Consider the following 14,041-nt stretch of genomic DNA (forward strand, 5'->3'; position numbering starts at 1 on the left):
AGTAGTTGAGTGTTTGGTAAACTATGTTTTCAAAAGTGCTGTGAGTGCAAAAAATAATATCAAAGTGTTTGGTAAATGTTAATATAAAAGTGTTGTGACTGTGTATAATTACTAAAATGGACATGATGCTGAAAGTGTATTTTACTTATTTGTTTAGTAAAACTAAAATGTTTTTTTACTTATTTTTTAAATTTGTGGCTACAAATTTTTGTTAGCATTAATTTTTTTAAGAACAACATTATTAAATAAGTATTTCTATTATTTTTTAAGTATATTATAATTTTAATCGTACAAATAAAATATTATAATTAATTATCACAATATAAAATATAACTAACAATGGACATATTTTTTAATTTAAAATAAACAAATCTAAATTATAGAAATCAATAAGGGTAGTATGGGTAAAATAAAATATTCATTGTTGTTGTGATTCACTGAAACCTGCTTTCTGTTTTTGCTGTGGGGAGTTGAGAATTGTGAGGGAAAGCAGTTTTTTAATTTTTTTACCAAACACCAAAACTGCTGTAGGTGATTGAGAATTGTCATCCACAGCAGCTTTTGGGTCCTCCACCGCAATCCCAAACGGGGCCTTAGTCACATGATTTGGTTGTTTGTACGTTTATTTATTATTATTAACCTTTTTAGGGGACTCAATTTAGGAGGAAATTAAAAAGTGTGAGGTGCCAAGGGTGAGGACTGGGGGTGGCCTTTACCTAACCAAGTGATTATAATAATAATAATAATAATAATAATAATAATAATAATAAATTAATCAAAGCACAAAGTTTGTGAGACCAAACCCACTTGCTAGAGTTTAGTGCATGCTTTCAGTCTCTTTTAGTGTATATATTTACAACTTCAATCCCTTTGTTTCAAGCCAGAAAATATTTTGGGTACATCTTTCTATCTATCATAGTAAGCATGACACCAATTTGCAACCATGTGAACATTATTTTTGTGGTTTTCAATTTTTTTTTTTTTTTTGGCCATATGGTTTTCAATTTTTTTAAATATGATAAATCTCATGCTTGCCTTGCGTACTATTACATTGTTTTTACCATTTTATGTTATGATTTCTCGACACCATATATATCACTGATACACTCGTAGCTCTATATAGAATATGGAATATTGGAATTTGTTAGCTGAAAACGAATGGAATTTGTAACCGTTTATTTAATACTACAAATTTATTCTCCCAACGTTTTTTGGAGTTATGGTTTTTAATTTTCAGATTTAATAGGAGGAGGTTACATGGGGTTTGGGTTGCCTATAAAATTGGTCACCCTACTTCACAATTGATATACTAGTATAATTCTTTCTCTACCTCTCTTATATCTTTCAACTTTGTTATTTTTCACCTTGGAGACTACAATATTGTTTTACTTGAAAAATATTTATTGGATTTCAGTGATTGCCTGCCTTGGCTTGAAGTTAAAGTGTACCTGAAAGTTTGAATTCTAAAACTAGCTTCATTCTCTAGGAGGATTTTCAGAATTCTTGTGCACCAGAGAAGCAATGGAAGACGCTACAAAGCAAGTGATTACGAATAACCCGAACCCAACTGTGTTGCAGAGCAAGGAGTTATATGAGGTACTGTCCATAGCTAGTCTGCTTAATTGGAATATATTTGTCTATATGCACAAATTTACATTTAAACTGGTCTTCCCATTGATGTGACAGTATATATTGAACACTAGTGTGTACCCAAGAGAATCAAATCTTCTAAAGGAACTGAAGATTGCTTCTACCAACCACCCTATGTAAGTCTCCAAACTTCTAACTACTATGCCAAAATGATGGTGCAGTCAGATTACAGATGTTAAAGTTTGCATGTGACGAGAGAGATCGACACACAAAGTGTGTACACTGCGATGACAACCGAACTAAATTGTGGTCTATCCATTTTATTGTGTAGGGCTTTCATGGGTGCAGCATCTGATGCAGGTCAGTTAATGGCCATGATCTTGAAACTAGTGAATCCCAGAAAAGCAATTGAAATTGGAGTTTTTACTGGATACTCTCTTCTCCTCACAGCTCTTACGACTCCTGATGATAGCAAGGTTGGTAACTTGGTGTGTGTATATACGAGACAGTCTATCTCTGACAACATAAACATCTTATGTTGTATAAATATATATTATATACATATCAAGTAATATAGATGTCTACCTACCAACAAAGTTATGCTTTATAATGCATCAATGCAGATTACAGCCATAGACATTGATCGAAAAGCATACGAAATAGGGTTGCCAGTTATCAAAAAAGCTGGTGTGGAACACAAGATCAACTTCATTGAGTCCCCAGCTCTGCCTATCCTTGATAAACTCTTACAAGAGGTAAGGAGAGAAGAGTGGTACTTTGTATTTGGATTCATTTCTTAAATTCCAAGTATTTGAAAATTGTTGCTGCTTCAATCTCCATGCATGTTTTGCTGCAGCCAGAGCAGGAAGGGAGTTTTGACTTTGCTTTTGTTGATGCGGACAAGAACAACTATTGGAATTACCATGAAAGGCTAATGAAGCTGATTAAGGTTGGTGGGATAGTTATCTATGATAACACACTCTGGGGAGGAACAGTTGCTTTGCCCGAAGAGGCTGTTCCAGAGGCCAAAAGGGAATGGAGGCAGTGTGCAATTGAGTTTAATAAATTGGTTTCCGCTGACACTCGCGTTGAGATATCCCAAGTTCCAGTGGGTGATGGGATCACAATCTGCAGGAGGATTCACTGAATAAAAAGTGAAGCACATTATTATATTTCCAAAAAAAGATTATAGAAAAAATAATCTTGTACCTCAAACTTCTTGTAACAGCCTTATATACCTCGGTTGAGATGAATAAAAACCATTCAGTTCAAAAAATTACAATTTCAAATCCTTTTCTCCCATTAAGTTGTGCAAGCTTGATAACAGAAATTTGACTGGTTGGTGATTGGTTCAACTGTCAAATCAAGATAAGCAGTTGCAGATTAAGAATGGAAGCTTCTTTGAGTTATATTTTATTCAACCAAGCACTCATTCATGACAATTAAAATAATATGAAAATTATTAAATTAAAAAATAAGCAAGGGTAAGAAAGGTAGTTAATGAACTTTGAGACAGAAGGAAAGCAGGAAGTGGTATAGATCTTGAGTGATCACACAGAGAAGCAAGTGCCAACACAAAGGTTTCCAGAGGTGGTGGACAAGTTCAAGACTCACAACTCTCAATTACTCCGATAAAGAATAACTGTTGGTATGTCTTTCATCATTTCTTCGCTTTCTTTAATATATAATTTTTGCCAATATACTAGGAATGTTTCCTAAAACCAGAGTGATTTTCAGGTTTCTTCTTCTTTATTTTAGAGGGTGATTATTGCTAAAGATGTACGTTGTGATAGAATAACTTTATATTTCCAAGTGATAGATGCATCTTCATGATGACAATTTCAGTTCTACTGGGGAAGCCAATAAAACATATTAACAATAAATATCCAGAAATCATACCTATCTACTGCTAAGGGGTTAGCTAGTGATTACCATATTTTGGCATGGTACTAAAAAATTCAGTTAAATAGACAAAGAAAAGGGTTATACATAGACTGTTTTGAATCATATGATATCCTCTTTTATGAAATAGCAACAGTTTGGTTGTGATAGCCTCTGTATAATAAAAGGATTGTGTGGGGCTTTCTTGTTTCTGGTGCCAAAAGGACAATATGGAGCACACAGCAGGGAGAAAATTTCTGCCTAATCCAATCTTGTTGCAAAGTGAGGAATTACACAAGGTTCTGATCCCCTTTTCTTCTGGATTATATTATAGACTTGATGCTGTTATAATTTGAGTCCAGGATACCAAATTTTCAACTCTTATTGCAGTATATACTAGAAACAAGCGTGTACCCACGAGAACCAGAGCCACTCAGGGAGCTGAGGGCTGCTACTGCAAAACTCCCCAAGTAATATATCTGCTCTAATTTTTACTTATTTAATCATATATATATAATTTTTTGTCTCTTGTTCTATTAGTTTTTCTGCTAAGCATGTGTTTGATCTCTTTACTTTAGAATCTCTAACATTTGTATGGCTTCTGATGTGAAGCTATGAGGCATGCTGACTGTAGTCACTGTTATGCCACCTAACAAAACTATGTCCTAACCATTTTATATATTGTGAAGTGCTTTCTTTGGTACTGCACCAGATGCAGGTCAGTTAATGGCCATGCTCTTGAAAATTGTGAATGCCAAAAAGACAATTGAGGTTGGAGTTTTTACTGGATACTCTCTTCTCCTCACTGCTCTCACTATTCCTGATGATGGCAAGGTTTGTTTTTCTTCATTCATCAGCTGTCTGTGTCTAATAATCTCATTAACAAACTAGAAATGGTTGTTGATACAATAATGCAGATTTTGGCTGTGGATAGTGATCGAAAAACATATGAGATAGGCCTGCCAATTATCAAAAAAGCCGGAGTAGAACACAAAATCGACTACATTGAATCTCCAGCTCTGCCTATTCTTGATAACCTCGTGGGAGATGTAAGCATTTATAGTCAATGTTTACTGCTGCTCTTCATGTACCATTTCAAACAACATCCTAAAACAATTTCTTTGAAGCCTATTTTCATTTTGTTTCTATTAGTATTTTTTAGTAAATATATTGTTGTGTTAATATGGGGTTCTGTGGCAGCCAAAGAACGAGGGGGATTTCGACTTTGCCTTTGTTGATGCTGACAAAAATAATTATTGGAACTATCATGAGAGGCTGATGAAACTGATAAAGATAGGTGGGATTGTTGTATATGATAACACACTCTGGGGAGGAGCAGTGGCTTTGCCTGAAGAGGCTGTTCCAGAGAGCAAAAGGTATGGGAGGCAGAGTACAATTGAGTTTACCAAATCAGTGGCAGCTGACCCTCGAGTCCAAATTTCTCATGCTTCTGTAGGGGATGGGATCATCATCTGCAGGCGCATTTGCTAAGTTTCTTCTGCTGGGGTCTATCAGGTTCCATTAGCATGCAAGACCTTCTACTTAATCGTTGAGTGAATAATTAAATATTGCTTACTGTTTTGGAGGTTTATAGCGCTAGTGGTAAACCACTTACTCTACAACAATGGCGAGAGTTTGAAATATTGCTCATTGTTTTGCTGTTTCATTGTATGTCTCGTGTCATTTTCAAATGTATACTTGTTTTTGATTGAAACTCAATGTTGAATAAGTGAATTGATCCAGAACTCAGATGTAGCAAGATGAGTTTAGTGCATTCAAATTGCATGATCTTAATGTCTCAACTACTCTCAATTTCCCAAGCCAAATCCAGATTGTTTTCTTTCATAGTTTCATATGATGGCCAAAATAGTGCAATGGAGTATGGGACTGAAAGTGTGGGTTATTGGAGTATGCATCCAAGTCCATTTATATTTACAGCCTTGTTAGAGTTAGGAAAAATTATTGAGTGTAACCGATACTCAGACATGTGGTATAACCAATCTAACGTGTAAGAGTATTACTTAGAGTTTAAATTCTAGATTTGTTTTTGGTGCATGTTATTTATTTGGGAAAATTAGAGTTTTTTTTTTTGGCCCCCTGTAAAATTAGAGTTTAATTCTTAAAATATACTCTCTTTAGAATAAAACATTATGGTTTTTTTTTTTCCTTAAAAAAAGCCCTTTGATCATTGACACGTCAGATAAAAAAAAAAGCCACTTGAGACAATTAAAAAAAATTTCAAAATTGTCTTTACAGGACAAGAAATCAGTTTTTCATGTGATATCATAATCTCCTTAATTAACGTGTAACATTATATTATTCGACTTTGGTGGTATTTACGTGTAGGATAAAACATTTGCGATTCTTCTAATTTATATTTCTGTTTGCTGTGAAATCACAATCTCTAACAACCATATTTGTTTGTTTGTAAGTATAACTTAAAGATTCTACATTTATATTCTTGCTTTTGGGTCAACTGTGGTTGGTACATTGTTAGTACATTTTCAAGATTAGCACTATTTTTGTTTCATGACGTGCAGTTTGCAATGGAGGGTGATGTGGTTGGGAGGTGCTTGTACAATGGTACCATTGCGAACTGCACATCAGGAAACAAAAGTGGTGTTAATCTTGTAAATGTACAACTACAATTAACCAAGAAGCAAGAATATAAACGTAGAATCTTTATGTTATAATTACAAAAAAACAAATATTGTTGTTGGAGATGATGATTTCACAACAAACAGAAACATAAATTGGAAGAGTCGCAATTTTTTTTTTTTTTTCAGAAATAGAGAACAATCATAAACTAAGGATCAGTTAAAATGGAAGTGAAAACTAATTTCTTATCCTGTAAGGACAATTTTGGCATTTTATTATTGTCTGACATGGCTTTTTTTTTTTTTTAATTATCTGACGTGTCAGTGGTCAAAGAACTTTTTTTTAAGGAAAAAAACAACCATAAAGTTTTTTAATCAGCACCCAGTCACACTCACACTGATTGCGGTACTCTCTTTCTCTCGACCACCATCTTTATGCCTTTGTTTTTTCATTGAATAAAGTGCAGAATATTTGATGAGGAAGAAATGGAAAAATACCCAGAATACTTGTAGCTTAGATGGTAAGTTTGAGATTGATGAGCAGTAGAGAAATGGGCATATGGGGATAGTAGTAAAGATTTACTTGACCATTTGACCCTGAATTTGAGTTGCAATGATGCTCTGCCTTTTTAACTGTCTGATTCATTTTAGAATTGCTTGGATTAGCTGGTTCCTCTTTGCAGATTTTCAGAGTTCTGTTGTGAAGTTTTATTTGTTGAGAAATGGAGGACAAGGTGAAAGAGGTATGGGATCCTTCAAAAAAGGGTCTACTGCAGAGTGATGAGTTATATCAGGTAGCAGCCTATAAAAAACCCATTCTTTTAACTTTTGCTATGCTTTTGTTGTTTAAATTGTTAACATTGTTGTTCAACAATGTGGCATGCAGTATGTTTTGGAGACTAGTGTGTATCCGCGTGAACCAGAGCCTCTCAAGGAGCTAAGGGATGCCACTGCCAGCCACCCCAGGTAATAGTAATGTAGTCAATAAATGTGATACAAATACTTTTATTATTTTGACTAAATGATATCCTAGGTGGCCTGCATCTTAAATTTCATTAAGTTTCTTGATTACCAAGCAAGAACTTGAGATGCCTTTTAAGTGAGTGAGTGAGTGAAAACTCTGAGGCATTTCTTGATCAAATTGTGTACAGGGAGGATTATTAGCTTGTTATTTTTCAGGGCTGGGATGGCTACTGCACCAGATGCAGGTCAATTAATGACCATGCTGTTGAAGCTAGTAGATGCAAAGAAGACAATTGAAGTTGGAGTTTTCACAGGATACTCTCTTCTCCTCACTGCTCTTACAATTCCTGAGGATGGCAAGGTCTTTTACTACCCATTTCTGAATTTGCTTTCCTGTCAATGATGACCTTTCATGAATTTGAAACTATTTATGGTTCTGAATACCTTTTTGCAGATTGTAGCCATAGATGTAAATCGTGAGGCATATGATCAAATCGGGCTGCCAATCATAAAGAAAGCTGGTGTTGAGCACAAAATCGACTTCATTGAATCTGAGGCCCTACCAGTGCTTGATAAGCTATTAGAATCTGTAAGTTTTGTGCATCTCAAACCATAGTTGTAAAAACCGGACCAGTTAAACTGAAAAAGCCATAGTTCACAACTTTTATGCTTTCTCATGAGTTGGGGATTATTGCAGCATGAAAATGAAGGCAGTTTTGACTTTGCGTTCATTGATGCCGACAAGGTTAACTATTGGAATTACCATGAGAGGCTGATGAAGCTGCTGAAGGTGGGCGGTGTAGCTGTCTATGATAATACACTCTGGGGAGGAACAGTTGTAATGCCTGATGAGTTGATTCCTGAACCCATGAAACAAGGCAAGCATGCTACTATTGAGCTGAACAAGAAACTTGCAGCTGATCCTCGTGTCCAAATTTCGCATGCTTCTTTGGGTGATGGGATCACAGTTTGTAGGCGAATCTCCTGATTCTTGATTGTAAACTGAAATCTTACATGTATAAATTGCTCTATAACATTTGGCATGCTACCTTCAATGATATTTGAATTCTAATTTTAAGTGAAGCTTTAATGGAATAATCTATTGCTGTTGTGATCTCTGCTGTATCTGAGTGTTGAATTTTGTCCCAAGTTAATATTATATATTTTGGAACAGAAAACATACACCCAAGTAGATGGACTTTTTATTCATATAGGAATGAAATTGAACAAAATGATCACAAATAACAAGTAAACTCCCCCAGTATGTCATCACCTTCAAGTATAGATGAAAAAAAAATAAATAAAGCTAATCTAACATAAGGGGGATATGAGTCAATTTAAATAATCAGAATGCCTTTTGTATTCTAACCCTTAATTAGCATCTTGCAAACCATCATTGTGCATATGTGTTTATGGGCTCTCAGTAACAATGAACAGCATACAATCTCCCTCGGATGAGATTTGTGGAAATTATCATGTTTCTGGAGCCCCATCAGCCAGTTAATAGCTTTATCACAATTAATCAAAACAACATATTGCAAATGAATTTTCATGACCAAAGGCTGTAATAAGTTTGTAGTCTTGATAGATTTCTTGGGAAATGTTTCAGCAACCAGCAGAGGGAAAGCAATTGTTGCATCGCAATGCACCTGACACAACAAAGCAAAACGAGGGAAAATAATCAGAATAATATTATAACTGAAATGAAGACGACAGGATTCTTTTGGTTTGTCTCTCAAGTATACCTTAACAGTTTTAGCAGAACCCCCGTATTTTCCCCATGATACAGCCTCGTCGGGATGAGCTCCAGAATCACTCCCATCAAACTCTTGTGCAGTATTGATGAAGACAGCATAATCCGCGCCATTACGCTTCATATTGGCATTGCAAATGTGATGTTTGGGCACACCCCCTCCGAGGATGATCATTCCAGTCTTCCTTGGACTTGCATGGACAGCTTCACCATTCATAGCCCTAATATCTGTTCAAAGGGCATACTATCTTATGATCTTATTTCTCAAGCTGCTAACTATCAGCTGCAATGACAATGTAACAAGAAACATACCTTGCACTACGTCAATGATCAGACCTGGGCTGCGGAAAGAATGAAAGTACAACATGTCTCCCAATGAGCCATCTGTTAAGCCTGGACAAAAAACTGGGATATTGTTCTGGAAAACATCAACAAAGAAACATTAAATGCTACTGCAACGATTACTGCTACTAATATCACAGAAAAAAGTAGAATGCCCCTTCCAAATACCCTTGCATAATCTTGAAACACAACCCCAGTATTATAACACAGTAAAATATATAGATCCTAAAAACAGACCCAGAGGCCACAGATAACCATTACTATTCAGTCTACAACACAATTTCAAAAAATTCTGTGTCTATGCATGTTTATCCAACCAAATTTAGACTGTAAAACGAGCAATTAGTACAAACATATAAGCTTAAGAACTAAAGATAAAGTGCTTGGCTTTGGTTGATTTCTTGCCTTGTATGCCCAATACAGATATGAACTTTGATCATTTATTTCCATGCCCAAGCGTGCAATCAGTTTAGACGGCGTCCACAATACATTCTGGTAAGAAATTAATTAACAAAAAACTATATCAATCATAGCTTGACAACCACAAATACCCACAAATATAAAACCAAAATAATAAAAGAAAGTATCTTTAAAAAAAAGAAAAAAAAACATACCTGTTCAGTTTGTTCCTTCAACATCTGGTCAAAAATGGGTATGATCCAATTCTCAAATTTGCCATAGTTATCATTAGGAACAAGCAAATTACCGATACGATTCAAGCCTTTGGACCGCAAATGCGCTCCCGGTAGAGAGAAATCACCTTTATAAGTGGGTGCAAGGCATTTTATAAGATCTTCCTCTATACCACCAGCAGTTGTAGCCACAACATCCACCATATGGTGCTCAACCAAGTACCAAATGGTATCCCTAATCCCAGACGAACCAAATTCGAAGTAAAACCCAAAAAAACTTTGCATTTCACTGACTCTATGTATTTCAAATCCCTCTCATCCTCACTGCAATCTTCAGCTATGGCCTCATCCGCTAGCCTCCAATCTAGCTTCAGTCCAATTAAAAAGATAGCTGGTTAAAAATTAAAACATGGTGCTCGCATTTTTGGGAAGAGAAATTTACCATTTGGTTGACAACTTGGATGGCATCACCAAGATTGGAGGCTTGGAAGTCAGTGGAGAGCATGGAGCTGAGAAGGCGAGGGTAGTCTACTCCTTGATTGAAATTGTACCCTTCAATTTTGATGCATTTGCCTTCCAAACTCTCTGACTCTTTGAACACTATGGAGTGTAAGCTTGCAATCTGATTGTCTTCCATCACTAACCAATATGGTGTTTGCCACTACCACTCTTTGTCTATTAGCGTTTTGAGCAATCTGAAACCCAAGGCAGTCCATTACTCCATTCCAAATTCAGGTTAAGTTTTTGTTGTCTTTTTTTTTTTCTCTTCTAAAAGAAATTCAGGTTAAGTTGGATGAAATTTTGTTCATTTAAGTACAAATGTCTTTAAGCAATGCACCAACATGAAATAAACATGTAAAATTGTGTTCTGTACACTCCCAAACGCCCAAAAAAAGAGTAAACTTGAGCCTTAACCTTTAATCCTAGCAATGCATCAAGTAAAGTTCATATATTTTGAAATGGAATCAGGAGGAATGACAAACATACCGCCCAAGAGAGTGAGAGAGGAAGAGGGAGCTCCACGCGACGGTGATGGAAGCTGCTTCGCCGGTCAGGAATAAAAAAAAATAAAAAATCAAGACTTTTATTATTAAAAGGGGCGTTCCGAGAATCGAACTCGGGACCTCTCGCACCCAAAGCGAGAATCATACCACTAGACCAAACGCCCGCCTTTGATAAAGCAACGTCATTTACTTTATAAAAACAAATAATAATTTCTTTTTCGTTTTATTTTTTTTTTTGGTCAGTCTCAGTCTCTTGTTTACTGTCTAGGGTTTTGTAAACGAACTATATAATCAACTCTCAACCTTCATTCATAAACCCCCGGAGCCTCCACCCTTCTCTCTTTCTCTCTCACACCCAAAACTCTCTGCAAAAAGTAAGTCTTTTCTCTCTCTCTCTCTCTCTCTCTCTCTCTCTCTCTCTCTCTCTCTCTCTCTCTCTCATGTGCCGATTCAATTTCTCTAGCAATTGATTCAGATCAAACTCTCATTCTAGTCTTGATTGAATCTGAGCCGTTGGTTTTTTGTGATTCTTGTGATGCAGCTAGGTTTCAATGGCGACCGTTCCGGGACAGTTGATCTGGGAGATCGTGAAGAAGAACAACTCCTTTTTGGTGAAGGAGTTCGGCCGAGGCACCGCCGGCGTCCGCTTCAGCAAGGAGCCTAACAACCTCTACAACCTCAACTCCTACAAGCATTCTGGTATTTCACTGCCTTTCCCTTTGTTTGTTTCCCGAGAAAATGAATAAACCCTAGGAAGATGAATCGTTATATTTCATTTGGGATTTATTTTAATTTTTTTTTAATTAGGTTTGGCGAACCGTAAGACGGTGACTATTCAGGCTGGAGGCAAAGACCAGTCTGTGGTGCTTGCGACCACTAAGACCAAGAAGCAGAACAAGCCCGCCGGCTTGCTTCACAAGTCTGTGATGAGGAAGGAGTTTCCCCGCATGGCCAAGGCTGTTACCAATCAGGTACCAAAGAGTTGATTTCAGAATCATACTTTAACATATGGTTTTGTATTAGCCTTTTCTGATTGTGTGCAATTGTCAGTATGCTGAATTTCAATCATACTTGTACGCTTCTTCAACTGTTGTTCATGTTTGAATCTGTGTGAGAAACTAAATTTTGGCAATATGTCATTTGGGAAACAACAAGAATTATGAAATGGATTAACAACAATATGTCATTTAATGGCTACTTGACATTTGGATGTTCTTAGGAGTACCCACTTAAGAGCTATAAAGTATTGCTGTTCTAATGTTAAAAGGGTCTGCTTGCCTTTCATATTTCATGAATTATGAATAGGTTACTTTAACAACAGTTGTCATTTGTTAATTTCTTATCCAACTACCATGTTACTTATTAGCTGTGATGAGCAGATAACATGTAAGAAAATCCCACTTTGTGTGGGATCTTCAGTGAAATTCACTTGTTACGCTTGGCTTCTGAGCACTCTTTTAGCCAAAAATACATTGCGTTTGTTTTCTTGTTTTATTCAAATGGTTTTGCCTATCACACTGGTGTAATATCTTAATTAACCTCTTTGTCACTTATTAGCTGTGATGAGCAGCTAACATGTAAGAAAATTCCACTTTGTGTGGGATCTTCAGTGAAATTCACTTGTTACGCTTGGCTTCTGAGCACTCTTTGGCTAAAATACATTGTGCTTTTTTGTTTTTTTTTTTTCAGTTTTATTCATATTGTTATGATTATCACACTGTTGCAATATCAACTACTATGTCACTTATTAGCTGTGATGAGCAGCTAACATGTAAGAAAATTCCACTTTGTGTGGGATCTTCAATGAAATTCACTTGTTACGCTTGGCTTCTGAGCACTCTTTAGCTAAAATACATTGTGCTTTTTTTTTTTTTTTTTTCAGTTTTATTCATATTGTTATGATTATCACATTGTTGCAATATCAACTACTTTGTCACTTATTAGCTGTGATGAGCAGCTAACATGTAAGAAAATCCCACTTTTAGTGGGTTCTTCTATGAAATTCACTTGTTACGCTTGGCTTCTGAGCACTCTTTTAGCTAAAATGCATTGCACTCTTTTTTCTTTTTCAGTTTTATTGAGATGTTTATTCTTATCACACTGTTGCAATAACTTTCTTTTTGTTTTGACATCAGCGCTTACTGAATTGTTATTTGTCAATGGTTCCCAGGTGTCTGACAATTTTTATAGACCTGATTTGAAGAAAGCAGCCCTTGCCAGGCTCGGTGCTGTTCACAGGAGTCTCAAGGTTGGGAAGTCCGGTGCCAAGAAGAGGAATAGGCAGGCGGTTAGGACCCCTGGTAGGAAGTGAGATATTGGGGAATAATTGTCTGTCATGCTATGTTCATTTTGTGTTTGTAGTTGTCATTTTTCAGATTCAAAGAGACGTGTATTCCCATTTTATGTTTTATCTCTCGAGGAATGTGAGAACTTTAGCCCTTTTACTAAAAAGGGAAGATCCTAGTTTGCTTAGCTCCCCAAATTTTGCTGAAGATTAATTTGGTATTGCTATGATCTACTATGTAGTTTTCTGGGTGCGTGTTGCTTTTTCAAGACCTGCAAGATGAGATGTGGTTGATGAATAATATTTTAAATCGTAGAATTGTGGGTGCACAGACTAAATAAAAATAGTGGTACAGAAGAATGGCTGCTGAAGTTGTTCAAGGATTCTTGGGTTAGTCCTTAAAAACAGAGTCAACATTTTTGTGACTTTTGTCCATCACAAGATGTGGAGACTTTCCATAATTTACAGCATTCTTAATTTCTTAGGCTATGGTAGTATGGTGAATGTACACTGATACACTTAATGCTATATTAACCTGATTGGGAACTGTTGAACAAGTTTTTTGCCAGTTTTACGCTCTTAGTCCTGACTCCTGACGGGAGATTTATAACATTTATGACTCTTTTTTCGCTTACAATGTTTATAATATCCTTTGATATAAATACTATTTTGTTAGCCTAAAATCAGTCATTGGGGCTCTCTCCCACCCCAAAACTCTCTCTCTTCTCTCCTTCTTCTCTCTTGTGACACCGGTCTGTTCCTATGTCCCTATGATAGAGACATACAAGTTATTCTCTTGATATAAATACTATTTTCTTAGCCTAAAATCAGTCATTGGGGTTCTCTCCCACACTTTTTATTCATCTCAACCGAGGTATATAAGGCTGTTACAAGAAGTTTGAGGTACAAGATTATTTTTTCTATAATCTTTTTTTGAGATATATATCGCTATTTCATGTCCTAAAAATTTCCATCCATATTGATACATACGATAT

The 14,041-nt window shown here is 36.0% G+C and overlaps 5 protein-coding genes and 5 non-coding genes across 13 annotated transcripts; 8 read left to right on the plus strand and 2 right to left on the minus strand.

Annotated features, from left to right (window-relative positions):
* The first annotated feature begins 1,454 nt into the window (after positions 1–1,454).
* LOC147279594 (putative caffeoyl-CoA O-methyltransferase At4g26220) lies at positions 1,455–2,814 on the plus strand. Its single transcript, XM_086249553.1, has 5 exons — positions 1,455–1,596; positions 1,687–1,766; positions 1,922–2,066; positions 2,214–2,345; positions 2,447–2,814. Exons 1-5 carry the CDS (start codon positions 1,522–1,524, stop codon positions 2,735–2,737), a joined length of 723 nt encoding a protein of 240 aa, XP_086105679.1. The 5' UTR covers positions 1,455–1,521; the 3' UTR covers positions 2,738–2,814.
* A 237-nt stretch (positions 2,815–3,051) lies between these two features.
* LOC147279595 (putative caffeoyl-CoA O-methyltransferase At4g26220) lies at positions 3,052–5,048 on the plus strand. 2 transcript variants are annotated; one of them, XM_086249503.1, is made up of 6 exons: positions 3,052–3,238; positions 3,696–3,770; positions 3,862–3,941; positions 4,161–4,305; positions 4,389–4,520; positions 4,672–5,043. In XM_086249503.1, exons 2-6 carry the CDS (start codon positions 3,702–3,704, stop codon positions 4,960–4,962), a joined length of 717 nt encoding a protein of 238 aa, XP_086105629.1. In that variant the 5' UTR covers positions 3,052–3,238; positions 3,696–3,701; the 3' UTR covers positions 4,963–5,043. The 2 variants fall into 2 exon arrangements, with proteins under 2 accessions (XP_086105629.1, XP_086105630.1); XM_086249504.1 differs by lacking the exon at positions 3,052–3,238 and having other exon boundaries at positions 4,672–5,048.
* A 1,390-nt stretch (positions 5,049–6,438) lies between these two features.
* Positions 6,439–8,109, plus strand: LOC147279596 (S-adenosyl-L-methionine-dependent methyltransferases superfamily protein). Of its 3 annotated transcripts, none has more exons than XM_086249444.1 (6): positions 6,439–6,474; positions 6,735–6,862; positions 6,955–7,034; positions 7,248–7,392; positions 7,486–7,620; positions 7,729–8,109. In XM_086249444.1, the coding sequence occupies exons 2-6, from the start codon at positions 6,791–6,793 to the stop codon at positions 8,017–8,019; spliced, it is 723 nt and encodes a 240-aa protein (XP_086105570.1). In that variant the 5' UTR covers positions 6,439–6,474; positions 6,735–6,790; the 3' UTR covers positions 8,020–8,109. The 3 variants fall into 3 exon arrangements, with proteins under 3 accessions (XP_086105570.1, XP_086105571.1, XP_086105572.1); XM_086249445.1 differs by having other exon boundaries at positions 6,752–6,862; XM_086249446.1 differs by lacking the exon at positions 6,439–6,474 and having other exon boundaries at positions 6,488–6,862; positions 7,220–7,392.
* A 267-nt stretch (positions 8,110–8,376) lies between these two features.
* LOC147279597 (deoxyhypusine synthase-like) lies at positions 8,377–10,410 on the minus strand. Its single transcript, XM_086250905.1, has 6 exons — positions 10,201–10,410; positions 9,741–10,126; positions 9,532–9,618; positions 9,097–9,202; positions 8,777–9,012; positions 8,377–8,680 (listed from the first exon to the last, which is right to left on the minus strand). The coding sequence occupies exons 2-6, from the start codon at positions 10,041–10,043 to the stop codon at positions 8,396–8,398; spliced, it is 1,017 nt and encodes a 338-aa protein (XP_086107031.1). The 5' UTR covers positions 10,044–10,126; positions 10,201–10,410; the 3' UTR covers positions 8,377–8,395.
* Positions 10,411–10,854: 444 nt separating this feature from the next.
* TRNAP-UGG (transfer RNA proline (anticodon UGG)) lies at positions 10,855–10,926 on the minus strand. Its single transcript has one exon. It is a non-coding gene; the product is annotated as a tRNA-Pro (tRNA).
* A 105-nt stretch (positions 10,927–11,031) lies between these two features.
* On the plus strand, positions 11,032–13,293 carry LOC147279599 (large ribosomal subunit protein eL28z-like). The gene is made up of 4 exons (XM_086250746.1): positions 11,032–11,136; positions 11,304–11,461; positions 11,570–11,733; positions 12,933–13,293. The coding sequence occupies exons 2-4, from the start codon at positions 11,314–11,316 to the stop codon at positions 13,071–13,073; spliced, it is 453 nt and encodes a 150-aa protein (XP_086106872.1). The 5' UTR covers positions 11,032–11,136; positions 11,304–11,313; the 3' UTR covers positions 13,074–13,293.
* On the plus strand, positions 12,125–12,216 carry LOC147279600 (small nucleolar RNA R24). Its single transcript, XR_015123712.1, has one exon. It is a non-coding gene; the product is annotated as a small nucleolar RNA R24 (small nucleolar RNA).
* Positions 12,316–12,407, plus strand: LOC147279601 (small nucleolar RNA R24). Its single transcript, XR_015123713.1, has one exon. It is a non-coding gene; the product is annotated as a small nucleolar RNA R24 (small nucleolar RNA).
* On the plus strand, positions 12,510–12,601 carry LOC147279602 (small nucleolar RNA R24). The gene has a single exon (XR_015123711.1). It is a non-coding gene; the product is annotated as a small nucleolar RNA R24 (small nucleolar RNA).
* Positions 12,703–12,794, plus strand: LOC147279603 (small nucleolar RNA R24). The gene has a single exon (XR_015123709.1). It is a non-coding gene; the product is annotated as a small nucleolar RNA R24 (small nucleolar RNA).
* Positions 13,294–14,041: the final 748 nt, after the last annotated feature.

Source organism: Dryas octopetala, chromosome 7 (assembly GCF_963921425.1).
Source record: "Dryas octopetala chromosome 7, drDryOcto1.1, whole genome shotgun sequence".
Taxonomy (NCBI): Eukaryota; Viridiplantae; Streptophyta; class Magnoliopsida; order Rosales; family Rosaceae; genus Dryas; species Dryas octopetala.

What these genes read in the sequence shown, in the direction of transcription:
- LOC147279594 (XM_086249553.1), top strand. Translation starts at nt 1,522, where the DNA reads ATGGAAGACGCTACAAAGCAAGTGATTACGAATAACCCGAACCCAACT. An exon ending in AGAGCAAGGAGTTATATGAG is followed by an intron (nt 1,597 to 1,686) that starts GTACTGTCCATA and finishes TTGATGTGACAG; the next exon opens with TATATATTGAACACTAGTGT. An exon ending in CGACTCCTGATGATAGCAAG is followed by an intron (nt 2,067 to 2,213) that starts GTTGGTAACTTG and finishes GCATCAATGCAG; the next exon opens with ATTACAGCCATAGACATTGA.
- LOC147279595 (XM_086249503.1), top strand. Translation starts at nt 3,702, where the DNA reads ATGGAGCACACAGCAGGGAGAAAATTTCTGCCTAATCCAATCTTGTTG. An exon ending in AAAGTGAGGAATTACACAAG is followed by an intron (nt 3,771 to 3,861) that starts GTTCTGATCCCC and finishes CTCTTATTGCAG; the next exon opens with TATATACTAGAAACAAGCGT. An exon ending in CTATTCCTGATGATGGCAAG is followed by an intron (nt 4,306 to 4,388) that starts GTTTGTTTTTCT and finishes ACAATAATGCAG; the next exon opens with ATTTTGGCTGTGGATAGTGA.
- LOC147279596 (XM_086249444.1), top strand. Translation starts at nt 6,791, where the DNA reads ATGGAGGACAAGGTGAAAGAGGTATGGGATCCTTCAAAAAAGGGTCTA. An exon ending in AGAGTGATGAGTTATATCAG is followed by an intron (nt 6,863 to 6,954) that starts GTAGCAGCCTAT and finishes TGTGGCATGCAG; the next exon opens with TATGTTTTGGAGACTAGTGT. An exon ending in TTGATAAGCTATTAGAATCT is followed by an intron (nt 7,621 to 7,728) that starts GTAAGTTTTGTG and finishes GGATTATTGCAG; the next exon opens with CATGAAAATGAAGGCAGTTT.
- LOC147279597 (XM_086250905.1), bottom strand. Translation starts at nt 10,043, where the DNA reads ATGCAAAGTTTTTTTGGGTTTTACTTCGAATTTGGTTCGTCTGGGATT. An exon ending in TGAAGGAACAAACTGAACAG is followed by an intron (nt 9,619 to 9,740) that starts GTATGTTTTTTT and finishes ATTTCTTACCAG; the next exon opens with AATGTATTGTGGACGCCGTC. An exon ending in ATCTGTATTGGGCATACAAG is followed by an intron (nt 9,203 to 9,531) that starts GCAAGAAATCAA and finishes GATGTTTTCCAG; the next exon opens with AACAATATCCCAGTTTTTTG.
- LOC147279599 (XM_086250746.1), top strand. Translation starts at nt 11,314, where the DNA reads ATGGCGACCGTTCCGGGACAGTTGATCTGGGAGATCGTGAAGAAGAAC. An exon ending in CAACTCCTACAAGCATTCTG is followed by an intron (nt 11,462 to 11,569) that starts GTATTTCACTGC and finishes TTTTTTAATTAG; the next exon opens with GTTTGGCGAACCGTAAGACG. An exon ending in CCAAGGCTGTTACCAATCAG is followed by an intron (nt 11,734 to 12,932) that starts GTACCAAAGAGT and finishes AATGGTTCCCAG; the next exon opens with GTGTCTGACAATTTTTATAG.